Source organism: Hemitrygon akajei, chromosome 5 (genome assembly GCF_048418815.1).
Source record: "Hemitrygon akajei chromosome 5, sHemAka1.3, whole genome shotgun sequence".
Taxonomy (NCBI): Eukaryota; Metazoa; Chordata; class Chondrichthyes; order Myliobatiformes; family Dasyatidae; genus Hemitrygon; species Hemitrygon akajei.
In genome coordinates, this window is record NC_133128.1 from 160,099,517 (window position 1) to 160,116,551 (window position 17,035).

General features: G+C 39.4%; 1 protein-coding gene across 1 annotated transcript in view; it reads left to right on the top strand.

Annotated features, from left to right (window-relative positions):
• LOC140728382 (uncharacterized) overlaps positions 1-17,035 on the top strand; it is a 257,199-nt gene that overhangs the window by 188,735 nt on the left and 51,429 nt on the right. Inside the window, exons 22-26 of the mRNA XM_073047008.1 lie at positions 285-338; positions 4,765-4,872; positions 5,424-5,477; positions 5,586-5,684; positions 13,471-13,524. Of these exons, the coding sequence (XP_072903109.1) occupies positions 285-338; positions 4,765-4,872; positions 5,424-5,477; positions 5,586-5,684; positions 13,471-13,524 (369 nt within the window). The remainder of the gene's footprint in view (positions 1-284; positions 339-4,764; positions 4,873-5,423; positions 5,478-5,585; positions 5,685-13,470; positions 13,525-17,035) is intronic.

The window sequence follows — 17,035 nt, forward strand, 5'->3', positions numbered from 1 at the left end:
GCCAACCAGGGAAACACCCATTTTTCCCAACTCTCCTCCTTCTATTGGATAACCAATCCTCCATCCATGCTCATTTTCACATTAGCCTCAACCTTGATCATTGACAGCCTTTAGCAGAGAGCCAAGCTGAAGCAGGAGCTTTGTCATCTTTCATATCTGTCAATGATTTCAAGAGCTTTTAATTGTGTTGGATATTCAGAGATGCTAAAGGCAATTAACATTGGAAAAAATATCTATTTTTTGAACACTCTGCATTTGTTGATAACATTATTTCTTTAATCCAGGGAGAACCAGGACAAATAGGCTACAAAGGAGAACGAGGAATCAAGGGCGAGTCTGTAAGTCTCATCACCCTTCAATAAAAAACAATCACTGTAGAATATGGCCACAGAATTTAGTAGGTTTATTGTAAGATAGTAATGAGTATTAAAAAGTTGATGGGAGTCATGTGCCTACGCCTTAAGTATATCTAACGAGGTAGCTGCTACTGCTTTCCTAAGCAGAGAATTCCACAGAACAAATTGTTATATTCATTCCTTTTTCTCTCTTCCTGCTACCATTTGTCAACCATTGTTATTGGGGGGGGGGGGGTTGTGTTTCACTAATATGGACTCGAACGTGTGTGAAGCAGAGACTGGACATCTAGGAGATTAGTTAATCAAGAGGGAATGTGATCCAATTGTCATTGTCCAAATAGAATTTTATTAAGGAATCACATGGAATCTTCACCCGTAAAGATTAGCAGGGGTCCGGAGTCTGAAAAATACATGATTAACCGAAGATGCTGACAAAAGTTTGTACTAAGTAAAAGTTACAGCAGATGACTTGGATCATTCATATTAGTGAATATCTTGCACATAGGTGTATGGAATTGGGACCATTACAGACCAAGATTGCTGAGGGCTGAAAGACGTAGCTGTCAGATTGTGTATGTAGCAGGCGGTGAGGGAGTCATCAGAATCAGAATCAGGTTTATTATCACCGGCATGTGATGTGAAATTTGTCAACTTAGCAGCAGCAGACACATAATCTAGCAAAGAAAAAAATTAAAAATAAATAATAATAATAAATAAACAAGTAAATCAACTACATATATTGGATAGGTTTTAAAAAAATGCAAAAACAGAGATACTGTATATTTTTTTTAAAAAGTGAGGTAGTGTCCAAAGATTCAATGTCCGCCCAGGAATCGGATGGCAGAGGGGAAGAGCTGTTCCTGAATCGCTGACTTCCAGTGGCCAATACGTCTGTCCAAGATTGAAATGAACATCACGCTTTCCATGTGGAAACCAAGTCCATTTCTAGGGAAATAACACCTTCCATCATGTTATATGGTGGTACAATCTTACCAAGTGGAATAAATTTACTACAGATCTGTCTGCTCAAAACTGCGTACCCATGAAGCATCGTAGATCATCACCGGCAGAAGCATGCCTGCTGCAACATATAACCTTAACTCTGGATGTTCTCCCATTCCACCATTATGACTATTAACCCTGTTGCAATGAAGAACGCAGAAAGACAAGTCAAGAGCAGCACTAGGTATACTAACACTGAGGTGCCAGCCTGGTGAAGTTACCAAACAGGACTACATGCATTCCAACTAATAATTACAGAAATCAATATACAGTACAAGGTTATTTGACTCACACTAATACAACAGATCGGAGTTCTCTAGTCCTGCCACAGGGAATTGTGAATGCTGATAGATCATTAAACGAGTAACCTTGAGAAGTTGGTCCCAAGATCATTTCCAACCTCAAAGCTGATGGTGTCCAACATGTAGGCTGAAAAACCCAGGGTGAAACACACACAACTGTGTTCACCCAAGAGAACTGAGAATATAATCCACCTTAACTTCCTCCTGAGATTCCCTATCATCACAGAGGCCACTCTCTAGCCAATCCCATTCGCTTCTCATGATATCAAGAAACAGCCGAGAGGAATGAACACTGCAAAGGCTGTGGGAGCTAAAAACACCTGGCTCTGCTGCAGAAGGATGGCACTCCAGAATCAGCCAGAACTTTGGCCAAACTCTCCCTGTACATTTACAACAATAGAAACACGGAAAATTGCCAAATATGCCTGCTTCACAAACAGCATGGTGAATCCATTTCAAGTGGGAAGCGTGCCCCCATTCTGCTTTCAATCGTCAGCAATGTCATGCAAATAGAGTGCTGAGCATTTCCTCACCAGTAAGCTACTGACTAACGCCAATGTGGGTTTAGCCTGCACCCTTCCGTACCAGCCTCCATCATTGCTCTGGTCCAAAAACGTACCACAGAACTAAATTCTGGTTATGTTACAGTGACTGCCCTTCATGTCAAAATAATATTTGATAAGATATGGTATCCAGTAATTCTGGTAAACTGAAATCAGTGAGCATCAAGTGGGAAAGACACCATAATTGATGTCATACCCAAGGCAAAGTAAGATGATTATATTTGTCAGAGGTGAATGAATCCAGTCACAGGACATCCGTTCAGGAGTTCCTCAGGGACTAGATAAAATATATCTGGCTGCTAAAGACTTCAATACAGTGGACGTAGAGAGGATGTTTCCAGCAGAGGGAGATTCTAGGACCAAATGGCACAGCCTCAGAATGGAAAGACATCCCTTTAGAACAGAGATGAGGAGGAATTTCTTTAGCCAGAGAGTGGTGAATCTGTGAAATTATTTGCCACAGACGGCTGTGGAGGCCAAGTTGTTGGTATATTTTGAAGCAGAGGTTGATAAGTCCTTGATTAGTAAGGGTGTCAAAGGTTATGGGGGAATGCAGGAGAACTGGGTTGAGAGGGGAAATAAATAAAGCAGGATTGATTGGCAGGACAGCCTTCAAAATCAAAGTTCAAAGTGTAATTTATTATCAGAATGCGTACATATCATTACATACAATCCTGAGAGTCTTTTTTTCCTGTGGGCACACTTAACAAATCTATCGAAAAGTAACCTTAAACAGGATTAATGAACAACAAACTGTGCAAATGAAAATATAGATAAATAGCACTAAATAACTAGTATGTAATCATGAAACAAAGAGTCCTTAAAGAGAGACCATCGATTGTGGGACCACCAGAAAGAAAATAAGTGCAGTTCTCCTCTTTTGATCAAGAGCCTGATGGTTGAGGGGTAGTAACTGTTCTTGAGCCTGGTGTGTGAGTCCTGAGTCACTTGTACCTTCTACCTGACGGTAGCAATGAGAAAAGAGCATGGCCTGGGTAGTGAGGATCTTTGATAATGGATGCTGCTTTTCTACGGCAGTGTTTTACGTAGATGTGCTCAATGGTTGGGAGGTCTTTACCCATGATGCACTGCCGAATCCACTACCTTTTGAATGATTTTCTGCTCAAAGGCATCTGTGTTCCTGTACCAGGCTGTAATGCTGCCAGTCAATACACTTCTCACCATACACCTCTAGAAGTTTGAGAAGACTTGATGAACCATCTAGCCAAATGGTTCTCTGCTGTCTGATCATCTACTTCCTTACTGACCTTACTGTTCTCCTAGGGTTAGAATGTGGATGTAGACTGATGATTGCAGTGTCTTCAATTTCATATGCATCTCCACAGCAAATGAAGCAGACTCTGCCTGCATGCACCATAACCTGGACAATTTTCAGGCAAGAGCTAATAAATGACAAGTAATATTTGTGCGACAAATATGGCAGACAATGAACATGAGTCAAATCACTTATCCATGATGTTCAATGTGTTATCACTGATCCATCCACAAAGATCTGGGGATCATTATTGACCAGAAACAAAACTGGACTGGCCACATCAACACATCATGACAAAAGTATGCCAGATTCTAACTGATCGCCTGACATGCCAGAGATTTTCTATCACCAGTAAGGCACAAATCAGCAGGGTGTTGAAATTGGGTTTATCTACTTGGTTGGATGAGTGCAATTCCAGTATGATCCACCAGTTGAGATGTTCACTCTTCCATCATTGGTCATGGTAGATTCAGTGAGCACCATTTACGTATAACACAATGATTGTCTGTCTAGACTACTCCAACAACACCTCCAAATTCTACAAAGGTACAATTAAAAAGTGACAAGAGCTTCAGATGCATAAGAACATTATCATAAACTCTTTCTCTCCTAGTTACACACCATCCTGAGTTGAAAATAAGTCACAGTTCTGTGTCATCTCTGGCCCAAGTCCAGGAACTTCCTACTCAAGAGGATTGTGTATGTGAATATCCTCAGAAGTGAGAGATTCAAGATTTGAACTCACTACTATATTTTTGAAGAGCAGTAAATTGATGACTCTATTCCCAAAGATGAATCAACTAAAAAAAAAAATTAAGGAAAAAATCTCAGTGAAACGTCTTCTCCTCCAGCATGTGTTGTGTGGTGCTCCAGATTTCCAGCATCTCCGGTCTTTCTTGTGAATCCTGGATTCTATTTCTAGATGTCTTTTAAAATTGTACCACTTAAATAATACTGTCTCTTTATTTTCCTTACAAATGATATACATTGCACTTTCTTTGTAATAAATTTCATCTGTTATGAGTCTGACATTTTCATTATTGTGAGTTTTATTTTTGACTTTAGCAACTCATTTTTAAATAAGAAATGTTAGATTTATTGCAATTTTTCCAAAATGATTGTAAGTAGAATAACTTTAAATCTTATACAAGGTCTGGGAAAGAGAAGTTATTACATTGCTTTGGAAGAGTCAAGCAAAATGTTCTGTGCTAATGTTCAGATCTAGTTATTCATATTACATATTCCATCTACCTTGATCCATTTAGGGTCCGCCTGGTCCACAGGGAGCTTTTGGTCCAATGGGTGAAGAAGGCAAGAGAGGACTTCGCGGTGACCCTGGTACAATTGGCCCTCCTGGTCCAGTTGGAGAAAGAGTAAGATAATTATATATGCAGTCAAATGTGATTTTAATGACCTTTTAAATGTCCAGTAAAACATTGAACCAAATATTTTACAAATATTTTAATTTACTTGTAAACTTTCCAACTAATGAACCTTTCATGGTATTTTAGTAAATGATAATTAGAGGCCTATTATTATTATGCAAGTGGTTTAAAGCAAAACACATATCTGCTTTAGACACTTACCTCAGAGTGTCATAGCAGTGGTGGGGTATTCAGCATTTTAGACTTTATGTTACACAAGAGCAAAGGAATATTTGCTCTCATGGTTACCACTAGTCCCAACATGGTAATGCACACAAAAGCATTGGTGATGGCACTATCAAGGCTAACAGTAATGCTTTGCAAAATTAGACTATTTACAGCATTCATATTGCCAGTGAAGAATGTTGCTCAAGCATAATCAATACTGATATATTTGAAATTATATCAAAATACACTGGGTAAAACTGAATCCAAAGCTACATAATTATTTTCATCTTTTGGACATTTAAATGCAGAAACCGTGTTTTCTTTCTAATTAGGGTTCTCCAGGTAATCGCGGTTTTCCGGGTCAAGATGGATTACCTGGTCAAAAGGTGAGTATTTTTCAATGCAAAGTATTAAAAATTTACAAGAAAGATGATCTATACTTCAACACTTCTACCAGAGATGCCTATTCAACATTATGCTTTCTATACCGTCAGGGTGCCCAAGGACAGCGCGGTATCACAGGTCCTTCAGGCCCCAAAGGAGCTGTTGGTGATCCTGGCCGTCCTGGTGATCGTGGTCTCCCAGGAGCAAGGGTAAGAATGTTTTATATGATATAAATTACATGACAATGTCTCCCTCACATTAGTAATAATTATATAGAGATGTACAATATTTAGTTCTGTGTCTGAACATTTGGCATGCATATCCAGTTTGCCAAAGGCTAATTTGAAGAAGATTGAAATCAAGTAATTAACTGGTTAAATAGCCCTTTAAACACTGTGGAAAATAAGATCCAAGGAAAATCTCAACAAAAAATCTAAGTCTAAATCTTAAAATTGTTTGCAAGTATTTTATGGACTGATATGCTTTACTTAATTTAATACAAAATTTGAAGAAATCTCTGGACAAAACTGAGTTGAATAATCCTCACTACGGGTGATGAAAAGAGCTATTCATCAGGGCGGGGACTGAAATTTTGAAGGTAGAGTTTTGCATCAATTTTTCTGATTTGAGGAGAGACCCATCAGCAAGAGGCAGTGCGTAAAGAGAGCTGCCTTTCAGTCTGGTCTGCATTCAAAGTTTAAAAAGTAGAGCTTTGAGCCAGTTTTCTCTGAGTTGTACAATCGACAGCAGGGTGCACGAAAAGAGCCCATTTTATTCAGGGCGGCGATTGAGATTTTGAAGGCAGAGATTCACTGAGTTGAAATGTGACCAATCAGCAGGAGGGATTAATTAGAACAGGCCAATAAGAACAAATCAAGTTAAACAGAGTGGCCATTCTTTTGAGTGTCCAGTTTTTAGAGTGGTTTGGCTCATCAGACTTGGCTGCGATCGATTGTCTTGTAAGTTACTCTGTCTGTGTTCTTATTTGTTCATTCCTCATTTATTGGTGCATAGTAGAGTGAGAATAGCTCCAGGGGCAGTGTTTTCTATTATGTGTGGGATGTGGGAAATCTGGGAGACCTCCTGAGAGAACATATTAAAGAACTGGAGCTGCAGCTTAATAACCTTCAACTCATATGGGAGAATGAGGAGGTGGTAGACAGCTACAAGGAAATAGTTACACCTAGATTGCAGGAGACAGGTAATTGGGTGACAGGCAGGAGAAGGAGGGAACATGCACAGAGTACAGCTGCGCTGTTCCTCTCAATAATAAGTATATTTTTTTTGTGTGCCATGCCCTACCAGAGTCTCGGCGACCACTTATTTTTTTCAAGTAGTTGTCTTGGAGGAAAGATTCTGTGAGTGGTACCCCATATCCTTCTCACCGCGCAGTGTTTAAGTAGTTGTCTTGGAGGAAAGATTCTGTGAGTGGTCCCCCATGTCCTTCTCACCGCGCAGTGTTTTTTTTCCATGAGGTCGAGTTACGAGCTCGACACTCAACCCGGCACGGATAGAAAGCATGTCTGGGAATGCCCCGACTGGATTCGAATTTGGGAACCTTTGCTCCAGAGTTGGGAGCTGATGTCACTGCGCCACCAGCCGGCCTAATGAGTATATAAATTTAGATAATACTGAGGGTGATGACCTACTGGGGGGGGAACACTAGTGAATGGGTCTCTGGTACTGAGTCTAGTGCTGTGGCTCAGAAGAGCAGAGAGGTAAAGAGGACTGAAGTGTTGCTGGAGATTCCTTAGTCAGAGGAACATAGATGAAGTTCCGTGGGCACAATAGAGATTGCCTCCCTGGTGCCGGGATCAGGGATGTCTCGGATTGGGTCCATGGCCTTCTGAAGGGTGAGGCTGAGCAGCCAGAAGCCTTGGTACATATTGTATAGGCAGACAAGGGGAGGAGGTCCTGAAGAGAGATTTTAGGGAGCTAAATCTTCAGCCCTATCACTCCAGTTCCCACCCCGCTGTAGAAAGCTGAGAAACAGGACCGCCAGCTTTAGTAACCTCTGGGTTGCTGTCTGTGCCACGTACCAGTGAGGGTAAGGATAGGATGATCTGGCAGGTGAAAGTGTGGCTGAGGAACTGAGCAGGGGTTCAGATTTATAGATTATTGGGATATCTTCTGGGAAAGTTATGACCTGTACAAAAGGGATGGCTTGCACCTGAACCCGAGGGGGTCCAATATCCTTGCGGGCAGGTGGACTTAAACTAATTTGACAGCGGGGTGGGAACTGGAGTGACAGGGCTGAAGATGAGGTAGTTAGCTTACAAAGAAAGGCAATGTGTAGTCAGACTCATAGCAAAGAGAGGCTGTTGATAGGGAAAAACTGCAGTCAACAAGATGAGTTGCAACATTAAAGGCGGACAAAGTTGAAAAGGGTGAATACAGGACTAACAGTGTTATATTTGAATGTGCGCAGTATATGGAAAAAGGGTGATGAACTTCTAGCACAGTTACGTATTGGCATGCATGATGTTTTAGGCATTACTGATTCATAGTTGAAAGAAGATTATAGCTAGGAGCTTAACGTCCAAGGACACACGCTGTATTGAAAGGACAGGTAGGAAAGCAGAGTGGTTGGTGTGGCTCTGTTGGTAAAAAATGAAATTAGATCATTAGAAAGAGGTGACATACTGTATGGTTGGAAGTGGTCGAATCATTGTGGATAGAGCAAGGAACTGCAGGGTAAAAATACCGTGATGGGAGTTATATACAGACTCCCAAATAGTAGAAAAAATGTGGTCTACAAGGTTTACCTTGGGAGATAGAAAATGCATGAAAAGGGAGATGATCCAATCATCATGGGGGATTTCAATATGCAGGTAGATTGGGAAAATTAGGTTGGTTCCTGATTCCAAAAGGGAGAATTTTATTGAATGTCTGTGAAGTGACTCTTCAGAGCAGTTCGTGGTTGAGCCCACTAGGGGGTCAACTATACCGGATTGGGTGTTGTACAATGAACTGGAATTGATTCAACAGCTTAAGGCAAAAGAACCCTGAGGAGTAAGGTGATCATAATGTGATCAAATTCACCCTGAAATTTGAGAAGGAAAAGCTAAAGTCAGATGTATCAGCATTAAAGTGGAGTAAAAGAAACTGCAGAGGTAAGAGAGAGGAGTTGGCCAGTATTAATTGGAAAAGAACAGTGGCAGGGATGATGGCAGAGCGTCAATGGCTGAAATTTCTGGACGTAGTTCAGATGTCACAGGATATATATGGTGCCAATAAAAAGTATTCACCCTCCTTGGAAGTTTTCATATTTTATTGTATTACAGCATTGAATCACCTTGGATTTAATTGAGTTTTTTTTGACACTGATCAACAGAAAAGACTCTTTCATGTCAAAGTGAAAACAGACCTCTACAAAGTGATCTAAATTAATTACAAACACAAAATAATTGATTGCATTGGTATTCACCCCTTTAATATGACACACTAAATCATCAATGGTGTAGCCAGTTGGTTTTAGAAATCACATAATTAGTTAAATGGAGATCTGTTTTTGGAGACCTGAGTGCAGTCAAGGTGTTTCAATTGAATGTAATAAAAATATACCTGTATCTGGAAGGTCCAACTGCTGGTGAGTCAGTATCCTGGCAAAAGCTAAACCACGATGACAAAAGACCACTCCTAGCAACTCCACAAAAAGGTTATTGAAAAGCACAAGCCAGGAGATGGATACAAGAAAATTTCCAAGTCACTGAATATCCATTGGAATACAGTTCAGTCAATCGTCAAGAAATGGAACGAATATGGGACAGCTGTAAATCTGCCTAGAGCAGGCCGTCCTCAAAACGAAAAAGGTGACCATGCATGAAGGGGACTAGTAAGGGAGATTACCAAGAGACCTATGACAACTCTGGAAGAGTTACAAGCTTCAGTGGCTGAGATGGGAGAGACTGCATATGTAACAACTGTTGTCCAGGTGCTCCACCTATTGCAGATTGTTGAGAGAGTAGCAAAGAGAAAGCCACTGATGGGGTCAAAAAACTCTGATGAAATCTCAGCTAGAGTTTGCCAGAAACCATGTGGGAAATTCTGAAGTCAGCTGGAAGAAGGTTCTATGGTATGATTAAACCAAAATTGAGCTTTATGGCCATCAGACTAAATGCTATGTTTGGCATAAGCCAAACATCACACATCATCAAAAACACACCATCTCTACCATAAAGCAAGGTGGTAGCTGCATAATGCTGTGGGGATGCTTCGCTACAGCAGGCCCTGGAAGGTTTGTGAAGGTGGAGGGTAAAATGAAGGCAGCAAAATACAGGGAAATTCTGCAGGAAAACCTGATGCAGTCTGCAAGAGAACTGTGACTTGGGAGAAGATTTATCTTCTAGCAAGACATAAGGCCAAAGCTACACAGGAATGGCTTAAAATCAACAAAGTTAATGTCCTGGAGTGGCCAAGTCAGAGTCCTGACCATCTGGCTGGACTTGAAAAGGACTGTTCACTCATGATCCCAATACTATCTGACAGAGCTTGAGCAGTTTTATAAAGAAGAATAGTGAAAAATTGCAGCATCCAGATGCGCAAAGCTGAGAAAAATCTATCCACACATACTCAAGGCTGAAATTACTGTCAAAGATACGTCTGCTAAATACTGACTTGAAGGAGGTGAATACTTATGCAATCAATTATTTTGTGTTTTATAATTGTAATTAATTTAGATCATTTTGTATAGACCAGTTTTCAATTTGACACTAAAGAGTCTTTTTCTGTTGATTAGTGTCAAAATGCCAAATTAAATCCACTGTGATTCAATGTTGGAAAACAATAAAACATCAAAACTTCCAAAGGGGGGTGAATACTTTTTAAATGCACTGTACATCCCAAAAATGAAGAAGCATTCTAATGGTACTATGAAGTCATAGCCAACATAAAAGCCAAATAGAGGGCATATAATAGTGCAAAAATAAGTGGGAAATTAGGGGATTAAGGAGCTTTTAAAAACCAACAGAAGGCAACAAAAAAGTTATTAAGAAAGTAAAGAATGGAATATGAAAGTATGCTAACCAATAATATTAAAGAGGATACCAAAAGTTTCTTCAGAAACATAAAGTGTAAAAGAGAGGCAAGAGTGGATGCCAAACCACCATAAAGTGATGCTGGAGAGGTAGAAAGAGGCAACAAGGAAATGGCAGATGAACTGAATAAATATTTGGCAATGTTCTTCATCGAGGAAGACACTAGCAGTATGGTGGAAGTTCCCGGAGTCAAGTGTCATGAGTGTGTGAAGTTAACATCACTAGAGAGAAGGTTTTTGGGAAACTGAAAGATCTGTGGGTAGATAAGTCACCTGGACAGATGGTGTACACTTCAGGGTTTTGATAGAGGTTGCTAAAGAGATTAGGGAGGCATTAGTAATGATCTTTCAAGAATCACTAGATTCTGGAGTGGTTCTGGAAGACTGGATAATTGCAAATGTTGCTCCACTCTTCAAGAAGGGGGAGAGGCAGAAGAAGGGAAACTATAGGCCAGTTAGTCTGACCTCAGTGGTTGGGAAAATGTTGGAGTCGATTGTTAAGGTTGTGGCTTTAGGGGTACTTGAAGGCACCTGATAAAATAGGCTATATAGTGTCCTCAAGGGAAAATCTTGTCTGACAAATCTGTTGGAACTGTTTGAAGAAATAACAAGCAGAATAGACAAAGGGGAATCGATTGATGTTATGTCCTTGGATTTTCAGAAGGCCTTTGACAAGGTGTCAAACACGAGGTTGTCTAACAAGCTACATGCCTATGGTATTACATGTAAGTTTCTAGCATAGATAAAGCAGTGGCTGATTGGCAGGAGACAAAGAGTGGGAATAAAGGGAGCCTTTTCTGGCTGGCTGCCAGTGACTGCTGGTGTTCCACAGATTATTTTTTATGACAGATTATTTTTATGTTATATGTCAATGATTTGGATGATGGACTTGATGGCTTTGTTGCAAAGTTTGCAGACGATATAAAGATAGGTGGAGAGGCCGGTAGTTTTGAGTAAGTAGAGAGGCTACTGAAGAACTTGAACAGATTAGGAGAATGGGCAAAGAAACGGCAGATGGAAGTATGAATATTTATGATCATGCACTTTTGTAGAAGAAATGAAAGGGTTGGTGATGTCTGAAATGGAGAGATAATACAGAAATCTGAGGCACAAAGGGATTTGGAAGTTCTTGTGCAGTATTCCCCAAATGTTAAATTTTCTGGTTGTGTCTGTGGTGAGGAAGGCAAATGTGAGGTTAGCATTCATTTCAAGAGGACTAGAATATAAAATCAAGGATATAATGTTGAGACTTTATAAAGCACTGGTGAGGCCTCACTTGGAGTATTGTGAGCAGTTTTAGCTTCCACAATCTTTTTAGCCACCTCTTTCAAAACCCTGGGGTGTATGCCATCTGGTTCAGGTGACTTATCTACCTACAGTCCTTTCAGTTTCCCAAAAACCTTCTCTCTAGTGATGGTAACTTCACACACTTCATGACCCCTGACTCCTGGAACTTCCACTATACTGCTAGTGTCTTCCTCCGTGAAATTCACAACTCACAAAGGATGAGTTGAAACTAGAGAGGGCTCAAAGGAGGTTCACAAAAATGATTCTAGGATTGAATGGCTTGTTATATGAAGACTGTTTGATGGTGCAGGGCCTGTACTCACTGGAATTCAGAAGAATGAGGGGTGACTTTATTGAAACTTATCGAATGGTGAAAGGTCTTGATAGAGTACATGTGGAGAGGATGTTTCCTATGGTAGGAGTGTTTAAGATCAGAGGACACAGCTTCAATAAAAAGGGGCGCCTTTTCAGAATGGAGATGAGGAGGAATTTCTTTAGCTGAAGAGTGGTGAATCTGTGGAATTTGTTGCCTTGGGTAGCTGTAGAGGCCAAGTCTTTATGTAAACTTATTGAAGAGGTTGATTGATTCCTGATTGATCAGGGCATGAAGGGGAACGGGGAGAAGTCAGGAGATTGGGGGTGAGAGGAAAAGTGGGCCAGCCATGATGCAATGGCAGAGCAGACTCGATGGGACAAACAGCTTAATACTGCTCCCAGGTCTTATGGTTTTATGGTCTCTTTTGTTTGAAATTATAGCTCAACATTTAGCGCTATTTACCTCATTGGTGTTCTGTACCTCAACATTAAATAAACTGAAGATTAGGGAAATAATAATTGAATTCATTTTAAATCCTTTTTGATTATACATTTTCTTTGTGACTGATTTTGCATAATGCAGGATAAGATTTAATTCTCTGCAAAAAATGTGGTCTATTCTCTGTAGGAAGACACACAAAATGCTGGAAAACTCAGCAGGCCAAGCAGCATCTATGGAAAAGAGAAAATACTTGACGTTTCAGGCAAAGATGCCGATGATGACCTTGGCCTGCTGAGTTCCTCCAGCATTTTTTGTGTATGTGTGTTGCTTTAGATTGCCAGCATCAGCACATTTTCTAGTGTTTGAGTCTGTTCTCTGTGATTTTATTGGAACAGTTAAATGTTATAAAATCTTGACGCACTAATATGAATGAACTAAGAATAATATGAACAAAATAGTTGTTAAATAAGTATTGTTGCGGTCTTGATCCTGCAACTTCCTTTCAGTCTCTTCAGTGGTTTTCAGTTTAGCCAGTTATAGTGGCAAAAATCAGCAGTTGATGTAAAAGAAAATGGAATACAAAGAAGCTGAGATGGAATGAGATTTAAAAAAGGAAAATACTTTTAAAAATCCTATACAGTAACTTGCCAAGACATTGCAATTAAAATCTTGTTTATTTGCAAGTCAGTTGTTTGCCTCAGCAAGTAACATGTTTAATTGAAATATTGCATTTACTGAATCCGGAGAGAAATGAAAAGTTATAACAAATAAATTCCTTTCCAAAAATTGGATACTGAATCATAAATTGGCCAACTGGTCACATGTTTACTACATTAACTTGCATCTTGTTACACAGTATTTACTGAATATTTTAATATGGACTTCAAACATTAAATATTTTTCATTAAAATTACAGGGCCTTACAGGAAATTCGGGAGTCACAGGTCCAGAGGGCAAACCTGGAGCTACGGTATGTATTCAAATCAGATTATGACACAGGAAGGATGTTCACTGGGATGTTGTTATGCTTTATTATATTCTTGTTTTTCTTGTGGCCTTGCTTCTTATATTATTTTATTTAAGGTTTGTTTTTCAGTATTATTGACATTTATTCCTAACCATTACGTACAGAACAGATAGTCTGCGATTACTACAATAACATACATAATACTATCTGTTCAATGAAAAGCTCTTGATTAGGTGTGGAGCACTTTAACAAATGCAGATAAACACCTATCATCCCATCAAATATTTGATAAAGTTGTTTTATAAAATTAACAAACTTTACTTTCCGAACAGTTCCTTCAAATGTTTCACTTCTCTTGATTCTGCAAATGTTAACTGAGTTCATTAGTTAAAATATTTGATAAAAAAAAGTGTGACCAATCAATAAAGTTTCCTAATTAGAAGGATGTTGAGTTTCAATATAATTTTTGCTTATTGCTTAATCAGAGCATCCTCTGGAGTGCTATAAGAGTGTTCTGTTTCCTCCCATATTTCAGAGATGTAGTGCTTAGTAGGTTAATCGGTCATTGCAAGTTGTCCCATGATTAGGCTAGCATTAAATTGGAGAATTGCTAGGCAGTTTAGCTTGAAGGGCCAGAAGGGCCTACTCTGCACGGTGTGTCAATAAATAAATAAGTACAGGGAGAAAAGGAAGATCAACATGTTAGAATAATAATGTTATCTGCTTTAGTGAGCAATCTCTAAAAAGCTTTTGTCAGAATCAGATAACAAATGCAATTTTACCTTACTGCCCATGCAGCAGACTGAAATGTCACCATTCTCTTCCCTTTCTTCTTAAGAAAACACTGCACGTTGTGAAAGAGGTTGGTTTATAAACCTAGAAAATGATTATTTGTTAACATACCATTTGAGATGAGTAATATTGCTCAGAGCAAATTAAAAAATGTTGAAAGGTTGAGTTTGACAAGTGTTAACAAAATCGGCGAGGTATTCACTCTGCTTGACAATGCACATTTTGGCTGGATGGATCAGTTACAATGAATGTATGTAGACCTGGATTTTGGTGTTGTGCTGCTGAAGTTTTCAATGCTTATTAGTTATTGCACCTTGAAATGGGCATCACCTTTCAGATTTCCCCACTGGTCCACTTTAACATAAAAATCCAGGTTGCAATCAGAGCTCGTCACTGTTCCACAGGCCGTGCTTTTTAAAATGTGGTCAACAATCTGTTTGATTCTAATGGATCATCTAAGATTTGTTACCACCAACATTCACACAGAATTAGAGTTACTTCTTATGTACCTCTATCAAAGGCCAGGGAAACTATATGGCTGCTTGAATCACTCACTACAATACTGAGAAGGAGAAAATTATATTTACTCTCTTGAAAATGTGTCTTGATTTTTAAAGTATTATAATTTTGACCATTCCACTGGATAGAATCCTTTGTACCCTTTTCTTTGAATTAGTCATCTATTTAAGGAAGCACTTGATTCTACAAACTAGTGATCGTAGGTTACTAAAATGTGGACAAAACGTGCTTTCCCTGGTGATTGATGGAGAAAGGCTGGTGAGGTGCATCTCCCACTGTCCTGATGCTGATACTGCAGCTGACCAGCTGCTCTGCCATAGGACTCGGCATTGACTCTCAAGCCAATACACACGTGTCCTGAGCTGAGGGATTGGGTGGGCAGGGGTGGGGGTACTTTGTACATAGCTCCTTAGGTTTAGCTTTGCTGGGGCTGATGAAACAATTGCAGCCTATTCATCTGAGTGCAATCATTGACCTATTTATTTATTTATTTATTTATTTATTTATTTTACCAGACTTTTTTTTTAGCTAAAATAGATTAATGTCTTCAATAAACAAACTTGTTATTTTTAGCCATTGTTACTTTACTATAATTTTTAAATAAAAGTATTGAAATCAATTTCCGCTGCTTTTAAGTGTCTCTTATTAGGAACATTTAGAAATAATTAAACTGTCCTTCAATGCTATAAATTGAACGTTACTGGAGCACTCTCAGAATGAGATCACACATTCTACCACTCGAGCACTCTTTAGATGATTCTGCTGGACAGAAGCTCCTGCGTCTCATGGGGCTGCAGAAAACTAACATAACTGTGGGATCTTGTAGTGGTGACATGAAATGTGGGTTAGACTGAGCTCAGTACAATCCATTAAGTACTATATCTAATTTTATGCATTTGGGATTGTATTTGAAAGATTCGTCGCAGAAGTCACACCAAATACAGAATCTATAGCATACAAAAAATGAAATGCACAAATGGTTGAGCAAAACCCACATAGGTTTTTGAAAAAAAGTCAGTTTTAAATAAGCTGTTGCAGTTTTTTTTTGCAACAGTAAGCAGATGAAAGAGAAACAATTGAAGTGGTGTACTTGGATCTTCAGAATATTTCTGACTGGACTCCACATGGGAGGACTCTGAATTAAGTTAAAGCACATGGAATTATGGGTAATATAGTCACATGAATCAAGAGCTGGTTAACAGATAAGAAACAGAGTAGAAATAAATGGTCTTTCTGATGTTGTTAGGCTGTGATTGATGGGGAACCACAGATATTGGAGTGTTGACACTAATTGTTCACAATCTATCAACAATTTCGCTGACAGCACCAAAAACAATATTCCTATTTTGCTAAATGTATGAAACTAAATGGGCATGTGAATCAGGACAATTCACCAGAAAATTATACCTGCAAGAAAACGAATCTCAAGGCTGCATATGGTATACTTACTTTGACAACAAATTTATTTTGAACTTTTATGATGAAGATTCAGAGATAGGATACAGACTAGGCAGATCAAATGCAGTGAGGAAAGCATGATGCATCCACTTCAGCAGAGGAAATGGAAGTGCTGAGCATTAAACACCAAAAGAATGCGAAGGGCTGATGTTCAAGAGGACATTAGTGTTTTTGTATGCAATTTAGAGAAAGTTCATGCACGGGTGAGCAGGATTAAGTATGTCATGCTATAATTATGTCGGATCTCAGTGAGATCACTCCTGGAATGTGGACAGAGAATAATAGAACATAGGAAGAGGCCTTCTGGCCCATGACTTGTGTCCCAGAATGCTTGCATATGGTATGCCCTGCCAGTCCCTGCCTGTTCATGTGCTGGTCTACATTCCTCTGAGGTATCGCTGAGATACATATTCCCTCCATTTCATCTGGCAGTGTTCCAGGCACACGTCACTCTCTGTGTCTACCCCGCATCTTTCCTTCAAACATTCCTCCTCTCTCCTTAAAGTTATACTCTCTAGTATTTAACATTTCCATCCTAGGGAAGAAAAACTCAAAGAATCTACCCTAGCTCTGCCAATCTATGGAATATCCTTTCCAATTTTGGTTTTCTTTCCAAAAAACAATCCATTTCCTACAGAGGAAGTGTAATGAAGTTTCCTTGAATGGCAGGTCTGGCATGTGAAGGCGAGATCACAGTTGTTTAAAATGAGGAGAATGTGAGGCAAACCTACATGCAAAGATCTTA